Raw genomic sequence first — 23,254 nt, forward strand, 5'->3', positions numbered from 1 at the left:
GCTACCAATCAGATCTTTGCTTTGTTCTCCAGAGATTGAAGATGACATCTGAATGATCACCATGGACAACTTCTCAACTTTTTCCACAGTTTCTTATCTCAACATTCTTTATAACAATTTTGTTTTCAAATGTAATTAAACAGTTTACACTTTTTTGATCTTTCCATGTGTTCTTCCAGTGGGATTCTCATACGGTCACACACTTTTTAAGGACAGGAGGATGCACGCTCTACTGCAACTGAAGAGGGGAAGGATGAGCTGGATTAAGTTAGGAAAGGGGGCAAAAAGGATAAGTGCACTTGGTTTTAAAGCGCACTTATCCTTTAAAGCTGAACTCGAGGCAAACCGTTAAATACACAAATGAAATACATACAAGGGAGCTGTTTTACCAGACAAAGGATTTGTGTTTCTGTTCATCCAGTCCTGGGATATACCCAGCCAGGTGGATGACTCTACTTTCTCTGTTACAGTTGTGAGCTGTAGAAGGGATACAGCCGTGTCTTCTTTCTACCCCATCCTGCTGACTGGACAGTGAATGGGCAGAAGGAGACTAATGAAGTCACCTCTCTGCTCACTCTGCTTTGTCCTCCTATCACCGCGTTTCTTGTAAGCACATCTCCCAGTCTGATTGCTGCCGCATAGGGGATTGAAAATGGCTGACAGCACGTCAAATTCAAGTGCCTTCACTAGTTGCCTTTAAAATATATTTAAGAAGTGAATCTAGAGCTGCGATTATGTGTGTGTTTTATGCCTGCCTGGAGTTCAGTTTAAGTTCCATGCTGTAATATGTTGTTCATTGAACACTATCGTATCTGAATATTTGGACAGCAATGCCAGGTGTAACCAGCAATCGAGAATGTGTGGTAGGTAAGTAAAGTATGGGTTAAAAAAACCCACCTGAGATTGTTGATCCAGGGGGTATCAGATTGCCTTAGGGGATCAGGAAGGAATTGTTTCTCCTGTTGGAGCAAATTGAACCATGCTTTATAGGGATGTTTGCCTTACTCACCTGTGGGTAAATGTGGGTATGGGGCTATGTTTATGGTGGACTTCATTTATTCTTTTTTGCGCTGTAGGTTGGACTAAAGTAACTATATTTTTTCCCTAGAAAATTGCTTTAACAGTTGTCCATAACCTTTTCAGTTAGAAGGTTCTAAGTAAATTAAATAATACTTTTCAGAGTAAAATGCAACTATGTGCAAAAAGCAGTCAGCAATATAAAACAGTAAATACTAGTTGTTTGCTAATAAGACTGCTGTAAACTGAAATGTGGCAAAGGTGTATTTAGTAGATAGTCACCGCACAGACTTACACTAACGTCCCTAGAGATTGCTTTCTTAGTTCCTCATTGAAAAATGTTCCAGTCGAGGTTTGAAATTTGTTGCCATTGGGATGGCTCCTTGCTCTTGTTTTAATAGTCTTGCATGGTCTGCGGGACTAGGGAGGTCCAGGCCAGTCCCTGCACAGCCCCCTTTCCCTTCTCACTTCTGTATGTTACATGGAGTTTTTTATTTTCATAATGATGGCATTGATCAGGCAAATTTACCTTGCCACAGCAGTGTGGCAGTGCCGATTGGGACTTATTTGCATCTCACTTCGTTTGGTCATATGCTCTTCTGGATCTGTTATGTGTGCCGAGCGTGGCCCTCTGTGTGTGTGCCCCCTTCAATGATACCTGGCTTGTGCTAGGCAATTTGTCAGGTTTGTGTACTTCTATCATTCATCCTCATATCATTCCCCAAAGACCCACTAGAACCATGGTTCTCAATTGGTGGGTCGTGACCCAAAAGTGGGTCGCGACCCTGTGTTCAGTGGGTCACCACATGCCTTCCACTTTTCTAGGTGAGAGGCTCCTCTGCCTCCCCCTAGCACAGCACTGTCAGTTTTCGTGCCAAGCTGCCATTCAAAATATGCTGCCCTGCGCCGAGTGTCAGCTTAAGGTGGGATAGGATAGGGCTATGGCCACGAGGGAGCTCCATTCATACGCGCATTGCTTACAACTCTCTCGTGTGCCCTGTGGAGGTGCCTGGACTGGAGTGACGTCACATTCTGGCTCCCAGCACCTCTACAGGGCATGCAAGGGAGCTGTACCAGCAATGCACATATGGATGGAGCTCCATCACAGCACAGCAGCCCACACTGGACCCCAGGCTGAAGATCCACTCCAGTTCTCGTAAGATAGGGAGAATTTGTGACCTTAAAAATGTTTAACTTTTTTTGGAGTGTATATGTGTGTGTGAATGTCTGGGAGTGTGTGAGATTGTATCTGTAGTTCTGTATGGTACCCCAAACTCACCTCCCACCCACAGTTCGTACAGCTGCACCAGAACGCACTGTACCCTAATGCTGTGCGTTCCATTGCAGTGCGACTTGGGTCGCGACTTAATGACAAAGGACAAATGTGGGTCCTGAGGTTACACAGGTTGAGAACCACTCCACTAGAGTGAGGGGTGTGGTCTGGTGATGCAATCCTTTTCTTCTCAGTATATGGTAGGATAATGATTTGTTCCTGTTTATACTCTATGCCTATATGACCGCTAATGTTACTTTTAGCTCTTAAAAACATGTTAACCACTTTTTTTTATAAATTCTTTTATTTTTGTGACATAGCAAGTTATAACCTGTTAACCACTTGAAGTGCGGGGTGGTAAACCCCCTTCCTGTCCAGGCCATTTTCAGTATTCTGAGGTACTTTGCTGACATTTATTCCATCATGCAACGCTGTACTGAAATTCATTTTTGATCATTTTTCGGGGACAGATAGAGCTTTCTTTTGGTGGTATTTAATCATCACGGGGATTTTAATGTTTTACTATATTAAAAAAAAGTACCGAAAATATTGGGGAAAAAAACTGTTTTCCCTACATTAGGTTATAAAATATTTATTATTACATTTAGTATTAGGCAATTCACACCACATGTACATTACATTGAAATTGAATTCACATCACTTCTGCATTCAGTGATCGGATGGGAGTTAAACTGGTGGAATTGTGCTGATCTCCTTCCGGTCAGCCACAGAGACTAGCCGTGCTGGTCCGGGGATAGCTGAGCCCAGGATAGCCAGCAGAAGAGGGAGCATACTTCCCCGCACCATACAAGTGATCGGGTGGCTCTATAGCCACCCTGAACACCTGTATGTAACAAACATTTGTATGTATCATCATCACGGTGGGGATGGGGGGTGCACAGACGCGGGAAAGGTTTAAAAACGCCCACCCTCCGTTAGCAGTTAGCTGTCCGGCCGTTTAATTACAAGGGCTGGTCAGCAAGTGGTTATGCATATTCTCTGTGTTTTTTGTTTTTTTTGTATTACTGTGATTTCTGGTTTTCTCATATTTCTTTTTACCAATAAAACTTGTAACATAAATTTGTTGCTATTGCCAGATGCCCAGCCTCCCACATGTCCTTGGGATTCTTTACCTCATGGTCACATATGAGGAGCTGTGTCCTTAGTATCTGAATGTAGCGATCTTTCCACAGTCCAAGCAGCCCACTGCTTTTCTTCAACCAGCCAACCTTGTAGGTCTTCTTGGGTCCCGGGGGGGAGACACTGCTCCCGTCTATACCCTGAGCACAAATATATAAAAAGGTGTTAATATGAGCAGATGGGAAATACGGAAATGAGAACTCTCTTTTGGAATGTTGTCTGAATTTCATCTAAATTGCAGTTTTAATTATCAATTTTTAAAAAAGCATATGAAGAATATCTCTGAAATACATGAACATTTGACTGTGTTTTTATCCCTTAACTTGTACAGAGAAATACATGTTGATCTGCCAGAAATATACTTAGCTCTTAAGCCTGTTGTGGCCTGACAACATACAGCATTTTTGTGGACCGACTGGTGTCAGCCCTGCCCAGTATCCTTATGCTTAACTACTAAACCACTCCCACATTTCTACAACATAAATGCTAATCATTCTGTGGTTCAAAATAAGAACTAGGAGGGCTAAACAGACTCTTTGAGATAACACAGGAAGTAAGTAGGGCCAGATTTCCTGCTAGGCAAGGCACCCTTGACAGAGGGGTGGGCAGGGGTCAGAATTATAGATCTTTGATTGATCATGAAAAGAGAGCAATTGGACCTATTGAACCAATGAGTTGAGAATAAAGTTCCCGTTTCAAATGTGCTCAAATTTTGCTTACTTACAAAGACTTCTCTTCTCAACATAGATTTGTGAACCATGCCCTGCCCAAAACAATTTATTTCTTAAAAGAGGAATTGTAAAGATGGATAATGCTGGAAGGCTAAAAAGTATTCCCAAAGGCCCATGTTGCCCACTCTAAGACATTGTCAACAATAAATGTGGTAAAAAAGAAATACGGCGTAACTTCAAAAGAACCTGCAGAAAATTCTTCCACTTCCCAATGTCCCTGCTGTAAGAACAACACCAAACAAGAAAAGTGTCAGAGGAAGCCATACAAATTTGCTGCCCAAGTCATGTTTACAAAAGAGCACATGGTTATTCAACAACACTATCAGGGCAATGCTCTGTCAACTTTGTGGGAGGGACACATAGCATTATGTTGGGTACTAAAAGAAAAAAACACACCAACACCAACTGTGAAGCATAGAGGAAGCAATATTATGGCTTTGATGCCTCGGGGCCTGAGTAGCTTGCTTTTACAGAGGGAATTCAAAACTGTACCAGAAGAATGTCAGGGTAGTAGTGTGTCTCCTGAAGCTTAATAAATTTAGAGTAAACTGCATTGTAATGAGTCCTACATTGGAGTGGCCAAGTCAAATCCAGGCTACGATTCAAGCACAAGACGCACAAACAGGTAGAAAGACAGATCCATTGATATGGCAAACTCTCTGTTATCTAGTATTCAACGAACCAAAACTCTCATCTAACCAGAAAAAAACAATGCCCTGTGTACTCACTGTTCTGCTGATCTGCAGCATGTATTATCCTGGAAACTATTTTTTTTTTGTCTGTGATTACTTCCATATTAATATGACGTCAATACAGAGTTTATGTTATGATATGATGTGGTATGGGGTATGGCATTAGCTAGACTGATTTTTAATAGTAAATCTCAAGCAGCCAGAAGCTACATTCATCCGGAATCTACCATTCCCCGTGGATGGTGGATAACGGGGAGTTTACTGTATATCAATACAGACTAAGCCATACATATAAAGCAGGCTTGCCATACATATAAAGCAGAACTATGACCTCCAATCAAAAATATGTGCTGCAGCACCTGCACTTACAACTTTGCCTTACCCTCTGCAAAGTCCCACCTGTAGCTTACCAGTGGAGTTCACCTAATGCAGCTTCCTATGGTGGTGTGGCAACACTGCTGCACTGCTCCTGAATTTGAAGCAGATTTGCCACTCTCGTGTAAGTGTAGGCTTTTGAATTATGCCACATTACTGGTAGCGACATTTTGAACAGTGAGAGGTACTAAAGGTGTCACAACCACTAGATTGATGTTATGCTACCAGGTGCCCTGATAAAACTCATATAACTCATATGAAACTCAAATAAAATAACTTCACAATACCAGGCATAAACTGTGGGAAGGTCCCATGTCACAAAGTGGCAGAATATTACCATGTTACTTGGGGCCCTACTATAACTGCAGACCAGACCTAAATGAGTATTTCTCCCTCCACCCCACATCTGTCTGCACAGGAGTATGGTGGGTACGCTGCCAGCTTCTAAATAAAAGTCAATGATAGCCAGTCTGAAGCATTGCCTGGTCTGCTTTGCACAATGAGATAGTAAGCTGATTCATTGCTCGGCCACAATGTGCACAATAAGGGGTATTGTCAAGGCTGTGGGTGGCATTTACAGTCATAAAGACATACAAGAGATATTAGAAACGGGGTTCCCTGGAGCTGGCACCCCTCAGTCAGAGCCGCCTTTGCTTATAAATGCGACAAGCTCCATTTCATAAAATTATTATTAGAAAAAAAATATATAATAATATGATATAAAATGTTCATAAATCTATTATATATAACGGTGTGACACAATGGAAATCTGTCTGTAGGGGAGCCATTAAAGGAAGCTGTTCTGTGACAATACTTTTATATCATTTTCTTTTTTTCCTTAGATGGAATATTTATAATGACGATGTATGTTTCACTTCCAACATGTGCGGTCTGTCATGTATGTAAACAGCACTGAGGTCAGAAGTAGATGTAAAAACATGCAGGCAGATGGAATTTCATGCTGTTTATGAGAAAGTGAGAGGGAAATATGATGTGGAAATGAGCAGGTAACAAAGACAAAGGGAAATCACACAGAGGAAGCTGGATAAACAATGACAGATTGCCAGGAATAGCAGTGAGGAGTGGCTGAACAGAAGGGTGATAGGGAGAGGCACAGAGGACAGAGATGGAAACTATTTGGCCGATTCCTCCTATTTTGTTAGAACTATGCTGTTATCATAGACACCAATCTGGACTATAAAGTAGCATTAAACTCCATTTTTTCAATAATCAATCCAGATCGCATAAATATACATTGCCCAGCAAAGGATTTCTTTACGTTTTTGCCCAAGCACTTACAGTCACCAAATTTCCAAACAGCTCCAACTCTCTCAGCTCTGCTTTCCTGAATGTCCTGTCCAGTACAAGGTAGAAAATAGTAAGTCCCTCTGCACTCCTCACAGCGCTCCCGGCCCAAGTACTTGTAGTGGTGCTCGCAGTGACAATCACGGATGGCACTGTGCAACAAACAGTGGAAAGCAGAAATCACCAGCACTCAGTAAATATCTTTGATGTCCATTTAATCGGACCAATCTTCATGTACAATATAGCGACGTTTCGGGACCGCACAGGATCCCTTCATCATTGTCGCCCTGATGAAGGGATCCTGTGCGGTCCCAAAACGTCGCTATTTTGTACATGACAATTGACGTTTGGTCCAATTAAATGTACATCAAAGATATTTACTGAGTGCTGGTGATTTCTGCTTTCCACTTTCCAGTACAAGATCACAGTACAAGGGACAGAGCAGTCTGCAGCAGCCATCCATCTACTAGCATGGAGAAGAAAGAAGGGAGAGCAGGGAGCAGGGGAGTGACTTACCCTGCTGTGCCTATGTGTTTGTGGAGACACACACAGCTTACTAGCACACTGTAAAGCCACGATTGCGGCCGCGCATGCGCAAATAGACAACCGTGAGAATAGCGGGAAACTGCACATGCACGATAATCGCATCAAACTGCGCATGCGTGAGAATCGCGGCAAAATGCGCGGGAAGGCGCACAGGAAGTGAGGTAGCTGTCTTAAATTCTATGACTATTTAAGGAGGAGCCAGCTTCCCTTTCATTGCTGATGGTCTTGTCAGCTTGGTGCCTGTGACCTGTGTTCTGTGTTTATCACTTTGTCTTGCTTTGACTTGGATTGCCCTGGATTACGCTTCTGCTTGCTGCCAGCCCCTGACCCCGGCCTGTTCCCTGGATTTGCTATTGCCTTCTGAATCTGTACTTCGCTGCCCGACTGATATTGACCCTTGGCTTGCTGACCTCTCTACGAAGTTGTTCCTGCACGGTGTCTGTTTCCAGCCTCCGGCACTGGTGCTCCTCGTTGCCCTGCACCCTCCTGTTCCCATCTCCAGGGGTCGCAGGACACGAATCGCAAGAGACGCCTCCCCGTCTTCCGGTCCCGGCCTCAGGTACGTGATACACACAGAAGGGTGACTCCATAGTACCCTGCCACCCTAAAACAGGATTTCCGGGCCAGTGCTCAGGGGACCAGGCTGCAGGAAACTAACACTTTTATATGTCAAGAAGCAGCATCCATTGTAAGTGATATAACCAGCATTTGAAATAGCTTAAAAACCTTTTGACTTTAATTTTAAGTTAAACTTCTTCACAGATCTCATTCTGTGTCCTGTCTTGGTGCAACAAGTAATATATATTCATCATGGATTTCAAGTATACCTGTAGTCAGGTCAGAAGAGTGAATTCTAATATCCTATTAGAGAAAAATGACAGCTTACTGGAATTGTTTGCTTATTTCTGATGACTGTGTATAAGACGTCCTGCATATCTATTAAAATTACCATTTTGGAAATTGTCAAAATAAAAAAAATTGAGGTAAGAAATGACTAGTAGGTGCAGTTTTTTGGTAGTAGAGACTTTGCACATTGCAAGGGAACTTCCCCTTAGCTTGGTGAATGTGAGAAGATTTTGTACTTTACTAAAGGTCCCTCTCACTGTCTGTGTCTGTACAGTACATGCAGGTGGAATGTTGTCTGAATTTAATCTAAAATGCAGTGAATTTCTGACAATGTCAACAGTTTCATTTTGTACTTATCAAAACATTTATAAGAAAATGCTTCCAATAGTACATTTAACAGTCCAAAAGAGAGCAAATAAGAGCAGTTCATTGTTAGAGTTTACATACATGTTTTGGTAGTAGAGACTTTGGGGTTGATTTCCTGAAGGCAAATAGGTTTTTCACTTTCCAGGGGATTTTGCACATTACAAGGGAATCTCCTCTTAGCTTGGTGAATGTGGTGAAATTTCACTTTGCAAAGAACACCCAATCACTTGCAAGGAAAGTTAAAAAAAAAAATTGCCTGCACATAATGGTTGATGGAAGGCAGCAGAGCTTCACCTCATTTGCCAAGCTAAGTCCATATTTTCTTGGAAAGTGTACAAAACCATTTGTCTTTAGTAAATCAACCCCTCTGCATGTCTCTTCTAATCTTTTTTTCTTTCTCCTAGAAATTTCTTTTGAATGAACACTGCCTGCTGGGAGATGCCAAAGAGAAGAGCCTAGTACCAGGAAGGTGTGACGCATAGGAGTCGCATCATCCCTATGGCAGGAAGGAAGAAGCATCAACCAAGATGGCACAGGCAGCTGTGGAGTGGTGAGGGAGAGTGTGGAGCTGCCATCGCTAGAACATGGCACACGCAGAGGAAAGTTTGTCATAGAGGTTGTGCATACTTGCCATGCGCTACTGCCACAACCTCGACTCTAAGGGCATTTTAAAAACGCTGCGTACAGATGTGCGCTGTGCTTATTTCTGTGTGCATCTGTACGCAGAACATGCACGTACACGGCCCCATGCACAGCTGCATATAGGGCCGTGTTTTTGTGTTGCGTAGAGATGAGCACAAAAAAATGGAACAAGGCTGTGTATAAATTGTGCATATTTTACGCATGTACGCAGGTAAATGCGCATGTAGAATATAATGGGGGGAATTTATCAAAACCGGAGCAGACACAATCTGGAGCAGCTGTGCATGGAATCCAATCAGCTTCTCTGTTCAAAAAGTTAGAAGCTGATTGGTTGCCATGCACAGGTGCTCCAGATTTTGTCTGCTCCAGTTTTGATAAATTCCCTTCAATGTTTTTAATGCTGAAAATAAAAAGAATTTGTATGCAGAAGAACGCATATGGGCCAGATACTCGTATATATATGCGCTCATATGTGCGCATATACGCGCCAATACACATGTTCGAAGATGAGCATTTTCCGCACTTGCGTTCCTTCTATACCCATGTGAATGAGTCCATAGTCCAGCCCTCTCCCTGCTGATGATACAGACTCCCTCACTGTAGCTGGGTTTTTGACATATTTCACAGTAGCTGACACGACACTATTCCTCACTGGTTGATATATTCTTCCAGCATTCGGTTGTCATAAAGTAGAACTGAAGCCCAAACTTTTTGTTAGTTTTGAATAGAGTAAGGGAGAGTTACAACCCATCAGCTTTTCTTCCCATCTGTGTCCCATCGGGGAGATTTTCACCCACTTCCTGTCTGATAGCCACAGCAGGAAATCCTTCCAAAGTGAGGAAAGTCCTTGGTGGTCAGTAAGGTCACCAGAACTAGTGTCCCCATAGGAAGATTTTCCATCTAATCTCGTTCTAGCTGAAAATCTGGGATTTGATTTCAGTGATAACGGTCAGCAGAACATATAGATAGGCTAAAGCTCCCTAAAGGGGAAGCAGACAGCAATAAAAACCTGACCGGGGTTCTTATCCCTCTCCACTCTCTCCAAATCTTTAGTCGCTCATGTCAAAGACAAGACGGTGTCACCCATACCAGTCTTTTTTGATAAAGTAATGTTAAACCCTCAAACATTTTTTCAGTAATGAATCCAGATGAAAAAAATATACAATGCTCAGAAAAGTATTTACATGTTTGCGCAAACACTTACAGTCACCATGTTTTTGAACAGCTCCACGTGTCTCAGCTCAGCTTCCCTGAACTTCCTGTCCAGTACAAGAGACAGAGCAGACTCCAGCAGCTATCTACTAGCTTGGAGAAAAGAGGAGGAAGAAGGAGAAGGAAGGATCAGGGGGGAGTGGTTTGCTTTGCTGTGCCTAGCACACACAAGGGGGGCTTTATAGGACCCTACAAGGGAAAGGAGCCACCCTAAAACAGGATATCAGGGCCAGTGCTCAGGGGACCAACTGATTCTGGAGGAAACTAAAACTTTTAAACGTCAAGGAGCAGCATTTATTGTAAGTGATTTCATCAGCATTTGAAATAGCTTAAAAACCTTAGGGTTGCAAAAGTGAGCGTACTAACCAATGTACAGAGTGAATATGTAATCCATTATTGACTTAAAGTGGACCTGTCATCAAATATATTTTTCATTAGAAGTTTAGAAGTTTAGCATGCTAAGTAATGTGTCCGTGTAACACTTCCAGGTTTTTTTTTACCCCTCACAGTGATCTCATTATTTCTCCCCTGACAATGTCTTCATCTACTTTTCTCTCCAGAAGGACCGCGCCATCTTTGTTCAGACTCACTATCTACTACCTAGACTGAGATACCGGCTCAGAGATAACTGTCGTGTAAGGGCTCATTCACACCAGAACTGCGTGTCTGCGCAGCTGCAATGCAATGCGTTTTGCCGCAATTTTACTGCGATTGTACCACGATTGATGCTGTGTTTTTTTGTGTGCTTAAAATGGTGTTTCAGTTGCGTTCCAGTGCGTTTGTATGCATTTGCATGCAGTTTGATGTGTTCAGTTGCGATCCGATGCAGCTAAAATAGGGCAAGCAGTATTTTTTCCGACTGCATCGGGACGGACTGCACTGCTGTGAAGAGAGCACTAGAAATCCCATAGGAAAGCACTGTGATGCATTTTGGATGCAGCTGCCAAACTGAATGGAATGCATCACAATTGCAGCTTGTGCCAACTGGTGCCTGTGTGATGTCTGACACAGATCAGCCCATGCTGCAGCCTAGATACAAAGTTTCAATGTTGCAGTCTGATCACTGGGGAAGAAATGACTGAGGAAAATGCTGAGGTGATCTCACTACCAGAGCTCAAAGATGCCTTTTTAATAAAAAAAAGGGGGATTTACTGAAAATTTATGCTGTTGCTGCATATTGTGACATGTCAGGATCTTATTCATAGGGACCCATAAAATTACAGACGGGTCCACTTTACATTGACAAGGGAAGGCATGAGTACAGGTTCATGGGTAGTACTGTGGGTGGTCATTTCACCAAACACATGCACAAAAGCAAACAACTAAACAACTTTGATTATTTGAAATCCTTTCTGATCTTGTGCTCAGCAGCCAGCTGTTGATTGTCTATGACCACAGGAACTAATACACAGGATGTCAGGGAATCCAAGACAAACACACTCGGTGAGTCTACCCAATTCAGAGGTTTATTATTTAGAAATAGCAAGCAAGGCGGTTGTGGATGGTCAGTATGAGCCAAATGAGCCTTTTGATTTGGAGTACTTTAGTATATAAGTTGCTATTACATAGTGCATTATAGTATATATCAAAAGACAACACTTTTTCATCTTGGATAGAGTAGATAAAGGGTTAAAACCCCAGACAGCTGTTTTCTCGCCATCTGTCTATCAATAGGGAGACTTCCTTTCACTTCCTGTCCTGTAGACTCAAAGGAAGTGAGTTGAAATCTCTCCAATGTGAGGGAAATCCCCAGAATGTTGTCACAGGAACAAGTGTCCCTTTTGGAAGATTTCCCCTCTATTCCCGTTCTGCTGGAACTCTGAATTGTGGATTTCCCCTCACTTTCATTCCTGGTGACATTGGTGAGATAGACAGCAATACAAACCTGACAGAGGTTCCAACTCCTTGCTGCTCTATCCAAATTAGAAAAAAAAAGAAGAGTTTTGCCATTTCTTATACTTTAACTCAGCCATTCCCAGCCAGGCTTCCCTAGGGTTCGCTTAAAATTATATTAAAGGATAATCCCCCCACAATGTTAGTGTGGGGGGATTATCCTGGAACGCACTGAAAGCCCATTTTAAACAAAAAAAAAATGTTTTTTTTTAACCAAAAACGGCCCGGAACGCATCAAAAACGCGGCACAACCCACTGCACTGCTTGTGCAGAAACTCATCCAGATCTGGTCTGCATTTGGTGTGAACAAGCCCTAAGGGTTCCTTCAGAGTAAAACGGTTGAGAAAAGCCGCTTTAGCTAGTCGATTGTCATTTACATTGAGAAAACTTAAATACTTTTTATATAATTGTTTAGAAATGCTTATATTCTTTTTTATAAAGGGCTCATGGACACGGCCAACTGACTGTACAATGCAAATTTGGGGGTGCTAACGGGGCAGCTGGTTACCAAAGTCCCTAGACAGGCTACGGGTGACCCGGGTTATTCTGGCGGCTCCTTCTGGGTGAGCGCTACAGTATATATAGCTTTACTTCAAACTGCAGAATGAGCGCCCGTTCAGCTCGGCATTAAACAGGAAGTTTATTAGAATAACTCCTGTTACACCGCACATAAGAGGAGACAAGAGCCGCCATTACTTTTTCAAAGCTGCATATTTCATATGTCAAGGTAATACTGGAACACGTCTACTATAAGATATAGAATAGGTTCTGCTGCTTCTTTGTCAGGAGACGTAATGTGCTACTGCTTAGCAAACATTTTCACATTTGCAGGAAATACAAAGTCGGTAAGAGTAAAGCATCTTCTTGTCTCATTTCCTGTTTCCCTTCTAAAATATATCATTGACTAGATTTAGATTTTTTGTTTTTGCACAACATTTCTTGCACAACAATCTCCTCGGGTCCCATCAGCTATGGGTGTGTATGGAAGTGAGAAGACACAACAGACAACAGCACTGGAAGGAAATACAAACGAATGTTCTGCGCCCGGGTCAGACATTTTTATGCTTAAAGTAGAACTTTACCCCCTGTGACTGAACATCACATCAGCATGCAGCTCTGCATCCTGATATGAAATCATCTTACATTCATTAGCTAAACAAACACATTTTTATTTTACTTACAATTTCTTTTTTTCTACTTCCTGGTCCTCTTTGGTACAAATGATGTAATGTGCCCAAGCATTGCATCCTGGGAAGGTTATATCAGCAGGATCTCAGGGAAAGGCATTTTCCTCCCCTGAAATGATGTGCATGGTCACATGTCCTAGTCACACGTGCCAGAGTTCCAGGAAGTAAAGGGAGATCTAGTAATCTGCCCTTAGTTAAAATGGCCACTGTGGGAGGACTGGGGAAGAAAAGAGAAATAAGGTATGCAAGGAATACAAAGCCAGCAATTATCTAGAAGTATCTGTTTGTACATTGTCATCACTAAAAATGTCTAAAGGTGTTATTTTGAAGATATGGGTAAAGTTCCTCTTTTCACGGGAAAGATGAGGATATATCACCCCATAATGTGTCAAGTAGATTTCCTGTCACTTCCTGTTGTGTAGACTGAACAGGAAGTGAGAGGATTTCTTTGCAATGTATGGGAAATTCCCTCGTAAAAAAATAGCTCTGAGTAATTTTCAATTAACCCTTGCAGTTCGGACGAATTCCTGAAAGTTTAACTTGAGGTGGGGTAGCAGAATTGGTACATTTGTAATTTCTGGTTGCTGTGCTCTAGTCTTTACTATTAAAGGGACATTAAAATCATTTTATTAATTTGTGTTTATCCGTTTAAATGTTAACAGTGCACGTACAGGATTTGGACGAAATTCGTTCCAATTTCGGATTCGAAATTTCGGATTCGGATGCTTTCGGATTTGTTATATTTCGGAAATTCGGATGCTTCGGATCTACGAATTTCCCAAATACGTCCGAATTTCAATTCGGAATGAATCGCACATGTCTAGTGACAGCCCCTCTATATGGAGACATCAGGGGTCTATTGGATCCCTAATGTCACCTATAGACCCCAAAGAAGCTGATGAAGCAGAGTAGGGGGTATCGCCAGCTGTAAAAATAATGCTGCCGCAGCTGTGCTCTTGGTGTAACCATTTCAGGGCATCGCTGTTTATATACGTATGGCATAAAGGTGGTTAAAGGTTAAGCTTACCTTTCTAACCATATTTCATGTTACACCCATATGTGGGGTCTAATATGAAACTTGGCTACATCCCAACCCCCACCCCCATCCCACTTCCCCATTTCCCTGAATCACTGGGTTCTTCTTCGCCTTGCAGGCTGTTGCTCATTTTTTAATTCGATGGAGCCCCGCAAAGCTGCATCAGCCGTTGACAGGATCTGTGAATGGAGAAACCACAAGTCCCATCAGCCACTTAATGGAATGCAAGTGTTGTGATATCACATCGCTTGTAGTCCATTCATACTTCCTCCATTGGTAAGGACATGGATAGAAGAAAGAATCTGCAGGAGTCAGAGCATTGCACCCACGATCCTCATGTAGCTCTTTTTAACCAAAAACCACCTGAAGTTAACAACCACCAATTTAAATGATCGCTCCGTATCTTCACTGCAGCCAGGAAAGTGATTGCGAGATCTTGGAAGTCACCCACACTTCCCCTTAAATAGTTTTTTGCTATCATGTCACAAGTAATGTTTTTTGAGAAACTCGCGGCGTCCCCGAGGGACACCATGGGGTCTATTCACGAAGCTGCCGAAGGATCTGGCCGTAGCTTCGGCCGATCCTCCGGCTAGCTTCGGCCCCAGGACCCCTTCGGTTCAGTAGAACCGAAGGGGTGCTGTACGGGCTATTCACAACGAGTTTTTTTTTTTACAGCAGCAGAGCCAAAGGACGTAGGAAACTATTGGGCGGAGCTAGCTGTCACTGCTAGCTCCGCACAATCGTTTGCTATTTACTTTTTTAACTTTGTTCACTAAATAGACCCCCATGTCTACGTAATCTATTGTCTGGAACCCATGGATGGAAGCCATTTTTCCGGATGACTTTGATGGGGTCTCCCTGCTCCTTTGATTACCTATATCATGCCCCTGCAGCATTATGGGGTGGAGGGCCGTCAGCTCTGTATTGTTTGTTTACTCTCCCTCCTGTTCCGTCTTTGTGTGTTCTTGTTTTCCCCAATACTCTCTGCAATGCGTTACCGGAGCCGACAAAATATTTTTGACGCATATTGTGCACAGTTATATTCATGTAGGCTGGGGCTTTTGCCTTCGCTCTGATATTTGATGGGGTTTTCTCCCCTCTTTCTTTTGTCTTTTTAAATGAAAATGTGTTCAATAAAAACCTATTGCAAAGAAAAATATCCGGCTCCTCTGGCTGTCCTGCCGTTTTTCCTGGACTTAAATTGCTTACTCTCATGTCACTGCACACTGTGAGCTTCTCACAATGTGCTTTACAATCTGCGACAAGTCAGAAAGAGCTGCCTCATTCACTGGCTGGAGGACATCCACCATTGTCTATTCTTTCTCCCCAGCCTAACTGTCCCTGGCCTGCCCCTTTTATTTATTTGATTTCAATTATTTCAATCATGGAGCCTCAACATTACATAAGGACGTAACATTCCACCAGTCATGATCTGCCTGCATTGCATAGAAAATTACAGAGACTTTATGATGTCATTACAGGGTCTAAAATAAGGTATGTAATTAAAGCAGAAAGATTTTATATAAGACTTTAATTAGCATGTTCATGAAGGGGGAGGGGGGGACCAGAGAAGGCAAAATATAGGCCACAACCATGCAGGAATGTCACATTGTGGTAAGGTTCCCTCCTCCACTGATACATTACATGTCTACACTATGCATTTTACTAATGAGCACATATAGGAATTTATTATTGGCAAAGTCTAATGACTAAGAAACAAATGTATCTGTTCTAGAATGGTAATTATGCCTCAAAGATGATCTCTGAGATGAGCAAGTATTGTGTAAATACAAGAGTCATGTGGATTCTTATGTGGATCCTGGGGAGCTTTGTGTATTTATTCCAGCTCTGTGCAATAATCCAGGAACTTCCTGTATTAAAGACCTGTCAGAGCTGCTCTCTCTCCTTGTGCAGGGTGACTGGTCTTGTCACCGCTCCCTCCTGTAGTTTTCAGCAGAGCAGTGGGAGGAGCCCATGAAACTCCACCTACTACAGGTGACCTGCTGGGCCCCTCCCACAGCTCTGCTCTCTGCACAGGCTATGTACAGCACAGCGATGGTGTCACTGCTTCATTTACAAGATAACAACTAGGCTTGCAAAGACGTTTGGTGCTCATAAAGTGGATTTATATCCTTTGTGGGTATTGAGGAAAATGTTTCAAAGAGATTTTTGTGTCCGCAGTTCAGCTTTAAAACAAGCGTATGCTTGGCATCCAATAAAATCCACATTGGTGTTAGTATGCAGTAGATTTGTCATTGTATGGCAGGTATACATTTCCGTATTATCGCAGGTTTTTATTCACAGTTTGCTTCTTGTGGACTGCATTGCATTAAGCAACGTGTACTCATAAACAGTTACAGTGTGACTCAGCGAGCGTGTCCAAGCAGCAATTATATCACAAGAGCAAAAATTACAATATATGTTCAAACACAACCTTAAAAGGGCATCTATGGTCACAAACTAAAAATAAATCTGTATTTCTATATGGAATTTCCATAGATTCTATCCCACTCCTAATAACCATATTGACTTAGAAGTTTGTAAACTTATTGAAGATGCCCATAGGATGCACTTCCTCAAGGCACTGACACAATTTCACTCAGCCTGGTGAATATGCACTTCCTTGTTTCACAATTCCCACAGAGCCTGCCTTCTGAACCTCAACTCAATGTCTGGACAATGTATTATTTTCATTGCTTGCTGGAAGCAATGCATTATGGGCTATGTATTCTTGAGAAATCAAGATTGCATCACATCAAGCAGCAGGGAAAGAGACACAAAGCACACTGGGAATCCAAGAAGTTGATGGTAGTGATGGGCAGACAGAAGGCAGCACTCACTATATAAAAGGGATTTTTTCAAGTAAGCTTTGATTGCATTATCAAAAACAACTCTAGTATGTATTCCCATTACAATGCTGATGTTACACCAGGAGAGGATATGCTGGGACTTTACCATTCCTTTAATATAAATAACAATGTAAAGTCTACCTGTCAGCTGTAGAGTAGACATACAAGCATTTGATGGGTTGAGCCAACATTTTATAGCCAAGGAGATTTTCAAACAATCTGAATCATATGACATTGATGTGGTCTGAGCTATGAAGTTCCTAACACCACAGTTACTATACATAGGTCACTGGGGCAGACATAATCTTGGTGGGCATGGCAGGTTTTCTTGGACACAGCAAACTACCAGCACTACCTATTACATGTGTTGGATTAGGAACGCCTGTAGGAACCAAGTGCAATGGCAGTGTTGGTCAAAAAGGACTCACAGAATTTACATGGACCCTTCTGTGGTCACATGGTCATTACTTAACTCATCTAGGCCTTGATGCTAAAATGCTTCCTCATCAGTATTAATAACTATGTACATACGCACATGCATACACTATAAGACCAAACATATCTAGACACCACTCCAATTATTGAGTTCAGGTGCACAAAGGCAGCTCCATAAAGACATGATTTGATGGCACTGATGTGGAGGAACTTGAGTGGCCTACACAAAGCTCTGACCTTAACCCTACTGATGAACTTAAGATAAACCAGAAACCCAACAGCGAGCCAGGTCTTCTAGTCCAGCATCAGTACTTGACCTTGAATGCTCTTTTGGCTGAATAAGCACTAATTCCCACAAAATGACTCCATAATTTTTGGTGAAAAGCCTTGCTGGAAGACTTGAGGCTCTCACAGTGGTGTCACAAGGGGGGTGCAGCCCGTACCTGGGTGACACCATTCGAGGGGGTGACACCAAAATGACTGACAGTCACTGACAGTCATTTTGGTGTCACCCCCTCTGAAAAGTCGGGCACTCGGTCATGGAGAGGACCCGGTGGCATACCTTAATTCGCCAGGTGAACATGCCCTCCTCTCTCTGACGGAGTCCATCACCAAGATGGCTGCCGGCAGGTATCAAAAAGATGACCGCGCATGTGTGATGACGTCATCGCGGACGTGCATGCTGAAGTCACGTGCATGCGCGATGGCGGGGTGTCACCCGTTATCTGCTCCGGGTGACATCTGGCCTGGGGACGCCACTGGGCTCTCAAAGCCACACAAAGAGTGGCCCAACTCCATATCAATGCCTATGGTTTTGGAACAGGAAGTCCAAAAAGGCCATATACTGTATGTGGGACATCAAACTTTCTGAGATGGGAAAGAAGGACAACTGTTAGAACACAGAATGTAGGCAAAGCATACACCCCTGCCTCGCCTCTACTTACACCAATCTTGAAGAATTAATATCCAAAACATTTTCCAGTTGAACCCGCAAGTGCTTTTTCGCCAGTCACAGCCTTTCTATTGGCTTTTCAAAGTAGCAAAGGCAATATTTAGAGAATAGATCAAGAGCTTAGTACATTCTAATAATTTGGGTCATTAACTAATACATTTTTTAAATAGATCTATACTTCAGACCATAAGGAGGAACAATTGAGGAGGAAAGAGGGATTCAGGGATTTGGTTTCAAAAGAGGGACAGTGCCTCCAAATCTGGGACAGTTGGGAGCTACGGTGTGATGGTCAGGTGTCCATACTTATGGCCATATAGTATACGTACCAAATAAACACAATTTAACTGACATGTGCAATATGAAAATTAAAGTCTTTACACTTATACATATAAATGATTTTTACATTGAATCTTGGGGTCTCAACTGAACTTCCAGGGACCACTAGGCTGCTACCATTGCTGATCATGTTGCCACACCACCTCATATTTATATACAAATGAACCCTTTTAATGATCTCGATGTCAGAGGACACAAGGATGTCCCATGACCATAAAAGACTGAAGTCTGACAGCCTAGTCATTCCATTCAGGTCAGGAAGTGCTGAGAAGCCTCTAATATACAGTATATATATATACACATTATGTTATACCAACATATTTCTGTATTCCATCACAGGACAATATCAAAACCAATAACATAAATTAGAGACAATCAATCAACACACTGCCTGGCAAATCTAAGTGACAAGTCTGGCATCACTACTGTCCAGATTTGTGTAATACGTATGAGTCGATCTAGCTCTTTAGTACATCAATCCCATCTCCTCACCTCTGAAATACCACTAACCTCATTAAAACACCAAATATTTCAATCATATCTTTTTTTTTTTTCAATCAGATAGTATTAACTTTAAAAAAAAACAAATGCAAAAGGTAAAATGCAAAAAGGAAAAAGAGTGGAAGGTAATAAGCATATAACCCATACCACAGGGATACACACATCCTGTTAGACTAAATCAAAACTGATAAATGAAAGGACATGTACATATCCTCTATACAAGACAAATCTAGGCAGATGGGGTTGTATGGTGACCATGAAAGAGGAATGGGGTGAGAGCTGGTATCGTCCATCAGGGAGATCAGGTAAGCACCAAAGCAGGGCACAAAGACACTTGGACCATATTTAGTAAAATCTGTGTACTGAGCCCCTGGACTGATAAGTAATGTGTTCAAATATTATAATTCAATCAAGTTCCACCTTCCAATCAGAAACCTTAGGAGGAAATGGCGAGATCCACTTACGTACAATGAGTTGGGTGGCTGTAAATTGTGCTAGTTTAAGAGCCAACAATAGAGGAGGATCAATATTTGGACCATCAAAGACACCCAGAAGACATAGAAGGGGGGAGGGAGTAAACATAACAATAAAAACAGAATTAAGAGTACATGTGACCTTTTGCCAGCAGCGCACCAGTTTAGGGCAGCGCCATAACAAGTGGATCAGGGATCCATGGTGGAATCCACACATAGGACAGAAGGAGTCATCTCTGTATCCTATCTTAAAGAGAAATTCAGTGGTTTCAGTCATATATTTAGTGGCAAGCTGCAGCTGAGTTTCCGGCAGTGGGAATAGCTTCTAGAGGACGACTTGAACAGAACAATCGTCAAGTCTCTGATGGCATTATCAAATGTTTTGACGAGATTTTATATATGATCATTAGTTCAAATATCTACCAGTGTATATGGCCAGTTTAAGATTGGCAATTGTTGAAAATTGTGAATTGTCGTAGGTGACCTCTAATTTTGTCCCAAATTACCTATAGTGTCACAGTGCATGTAGTTTACATGGCGGATAGTAGAATGTGTAACTGACTTGCACCATCATATTTCTGGCCCATTGCTGCACACCTCTATTGCACCAAATACTAACAAACCATTATTGATTTGGAGCAGATTGTAAAGATGACCATAAACTTATAGATTATCTGTAGATTTTCTATGGTCAGATGGAAAAAGTGCAACAGATTCATCCATCTAAGCTAAACTGTGTGGATGGAGGAATCTCCCACTGGGCCAAGCTTCAGCATCTTGCTACTCGGCTCCCGCTGGCTCTCAAAACACCTGAACAATGCCTGCATCCAATCAGATTGTTCAGGGGCCGACTAGTAAGATACGGAAGATTCCTCCATCCACACAGTTTAGCGTAGATGGAGGAATCTGTAGCACTTTTTCTATCTGACCATGGAAAATCTGCAGCTATACTATAGGTGTATGGCCAGCTTAAAGGAGAACTATGACGTGAGTGAAAATCACTCATCCTCATAGTTCGAGCCGACGTGTGAAAATAAAACTGTCACACGTCGGCTCAATAGAGAGGGAAGTGAGCGAACACATACCGATCATCTCCCTGCAGAGAGCCGTGACTGTCACTCACGGCTCCGCGCAGGGATTCCCCCCCCTCCCCGCTCCGATTCTCCAGCGCTGAGTGGAGGGACGGGGCGGGTACAGCTGGGTCTGTCTCTAGATAGGCAGAGCCAGCTGTCACTCACGCAGCTGGGTAGATCTCGACAGTAATGTCGGGATCCGTCCCGGCTGCGGCATCTCAGTATACGGTGAGCTGTAGCTCGCTATATACTGAGCTTTGGGTCACATGAGGGCGCTAGTATATGTCCTCCCGTGACCCTTAAGAGAACTATGGGGGGGGGGAAAAACCCATAGTTCTCTTTTAAGCCTTTTTATGAGCACTTGGGATTTTATTTACAATTGGTGCATCAGCTGCATCTTTCATTTTAAATCCTTCAAAATGAACTATTATTTGTTGCAATCAATTTGGTCCAGGCAGGCCCGGCGCTACCGCAAGGCAAGGCAAGCAGCCGCCTGAGGGCGCTGCAGGGTGAGGGCGGAAAAAACAGGGCATTTTGACAAGTACTTTTTAAAATGCCCCGATGCTTGTTTTTTTTTTTCACTTACCTTCGGTGTGGGAGAGCAGCGGCGAGTCAGCGCTGGTCCGGTGGGAGGAGCTCCAGGTGGGGTCCTAATTTAGCTGGCCAGCGACTGCCAGAGGATCCCGACACGTGTGGCACCTCTGGCAGTTGCCGGCCAGCTAGATTAGGACCCCACCTAAAGCTCCTCCCACTGGACCAGCGCTGACTCGCCGCTGCTCTCCCGCACCGAAGGTAAGTGAAGAAAAAAAAAACATGCTGATAGGGAGCAGACCCAGCGCTACAGGGGGTCGGGGAGGGGGGTGCCAAAATGCAACTTTGCATGTGTGGGCACAAATCCTAGCACCGGCCCTGGGTCCAGGGGCTAAAATAAAGAAAATATACTCAGTCAAGATCCTGGTCGGTCTAAGGACATCATCACGTTTAATGCAGGTCCATTAGACGTGAGGATGCCAAGGGACATTCCACCACCAGAGGAAGAGAGGTTAGCACTCACTGCTGCAGGACCGAGAATCTGGTGAGTATATCTTCTTTATTTTAGCCCCTGGACCACAACGAGCAGTTAACCCTGCAAGGGTTAATATTTAGATTTCCTGGACTTCTAAGGGATAGCTATATAGAGATGATAGATGGTCATAAACTCTAGAAAATGTCACTGCAACATGCAACATGTAAAAATATACGATTATACATAAATATTGGGCATTTCCAATTACACCCCCACCCCCTTACTCTTTCTTGAGCACCCTTCCCTAATGAAAAGTCCTGTGCCACCTCTACAATAACATTCTCTTTCTGAGAACTCTCCTTCCGTAATTGCAGGGTAAAAGTGCGGTGAACATGTTCTGGGACAGAGCTGGAAACTTTTAATCAGCTACAAAACATTTGTGATTTCAGAGTACAATCTGGTCACTGTAGAGAGCGGCTACAACAGCTTGACACCCAGCTGTTGGGAGAGTAACCCCTTCTATGCTGGCAAGCACACAGCGCTCACGACGTGCCCCTCTCCTAAGCATTCACATATGCGAGTGCTTGTGTGGTGGGTCCGCGTCTCCTGATCCAGTCCCAGACCCCGGGGATGTGTTAGGAAAGAGCTGATTCTCTTGTTCCTGGCAGCAGACAGCAATTTCCTCTAAATCTCTTCATTTAAAGGAGGCTGGCCAGAGATCTGTGCAATGTTTGCACTCAGCATCTTTATTTGACGGCCAAAACAGTAAAGTTGACACCAATTTAACCGTTCCTGCCCTGCTTTAGGAGAAGTCGGTTTGTGACAACGGACAAGCGGGCTAGTACGACCGAACAATTCTGAGCCTGTGTTTTCCCTTTACTCAGCCCTTCGTACAAGCTGGAAGGAAAGAAGGAATTAGGACACGGGAAAATGGGATGCAGGAGCATCCTCAGCCAGGAAAGGGTTAAAGAAGGTACCGATGGCTCATTTAGAAGCGCGGAGCTGAAAGGCAGGTGACAGAAGCAAAGCTGGATAGGGTGATGGGTAACTTACATCGTCCATGGTCCGCCTGTGGCCAGGATACGCAGTCTCAGACCTGAGACTACAGGAAGGGAAGGCAGATGTCCTCCTCCATGCACCCCCTTCCCTACACACCCCACCCACCCAGGCTGGACCTTAGGCCCTGACAGGCTGAGCAAGAGGAACCTTTCTAGCTCCAAACACTCAGCTCTCCACCCTCCTCTCTGCTCGATTCCTCTTTCTCCTCTGCGAACAAACCTCTTGCTTTAAAAAGTTGGGTTTCCGGTGGTTGAGCTGAAACTGAGTCAGTGAACTGAAAGTACGAAGCAGCTGAGTACACATACAGAA

The 23,254-nt window shown here is 43.2% G+C and overlaps 1 protein-coding gene across 1 annotated transcript in view; it reads right to left on the reverse strand.

Annotated features, from left to right (window-relative positions):
- PLEKHO2 (pleckstrin homology domain containing O2) overlaps positions 1-23,015 on the reverse strand; it is a 35,779-nt gene extending 12,764 nt beyond the window's left edge. Inside the window, exons 1-2 of the mRNA XM_018566758.1 lie at positions 22,940-23,015; positions 3,424-3,570 (exon numbers count right to left, since the gene is read on the reverse strand). Coding sequence (XP_018422260.1) covers positions 3,424-3,570; positions 22,940-22,948 — 156 coding nt within the window. The 5' untranslated portion in view covers positions 22,949-23,015. The remainder of the gene's footprint in view (positions 1-3,423; positions 3,571-22,939) is intronic.
- Between the last annotated feature and the right edge of the window lie 239 nt (positions 23,016-23,254).

This window comes from Nanorana parkeri, unplaced genomic scaffold (genome assembly GCF_000935625.1).
Source record: "Nanorana parkeri isolate BGI_ZX_2015 unplaced genomic scaffold, ASM93562v1 scaffold973, whole genome shotgun sequence".
Lineage (NCBI taxonomy): Eukaryota > Metazoa > Chordata > Amphibia > Anura > Dicroglossidae > Nanorana > Nanorana parkeri.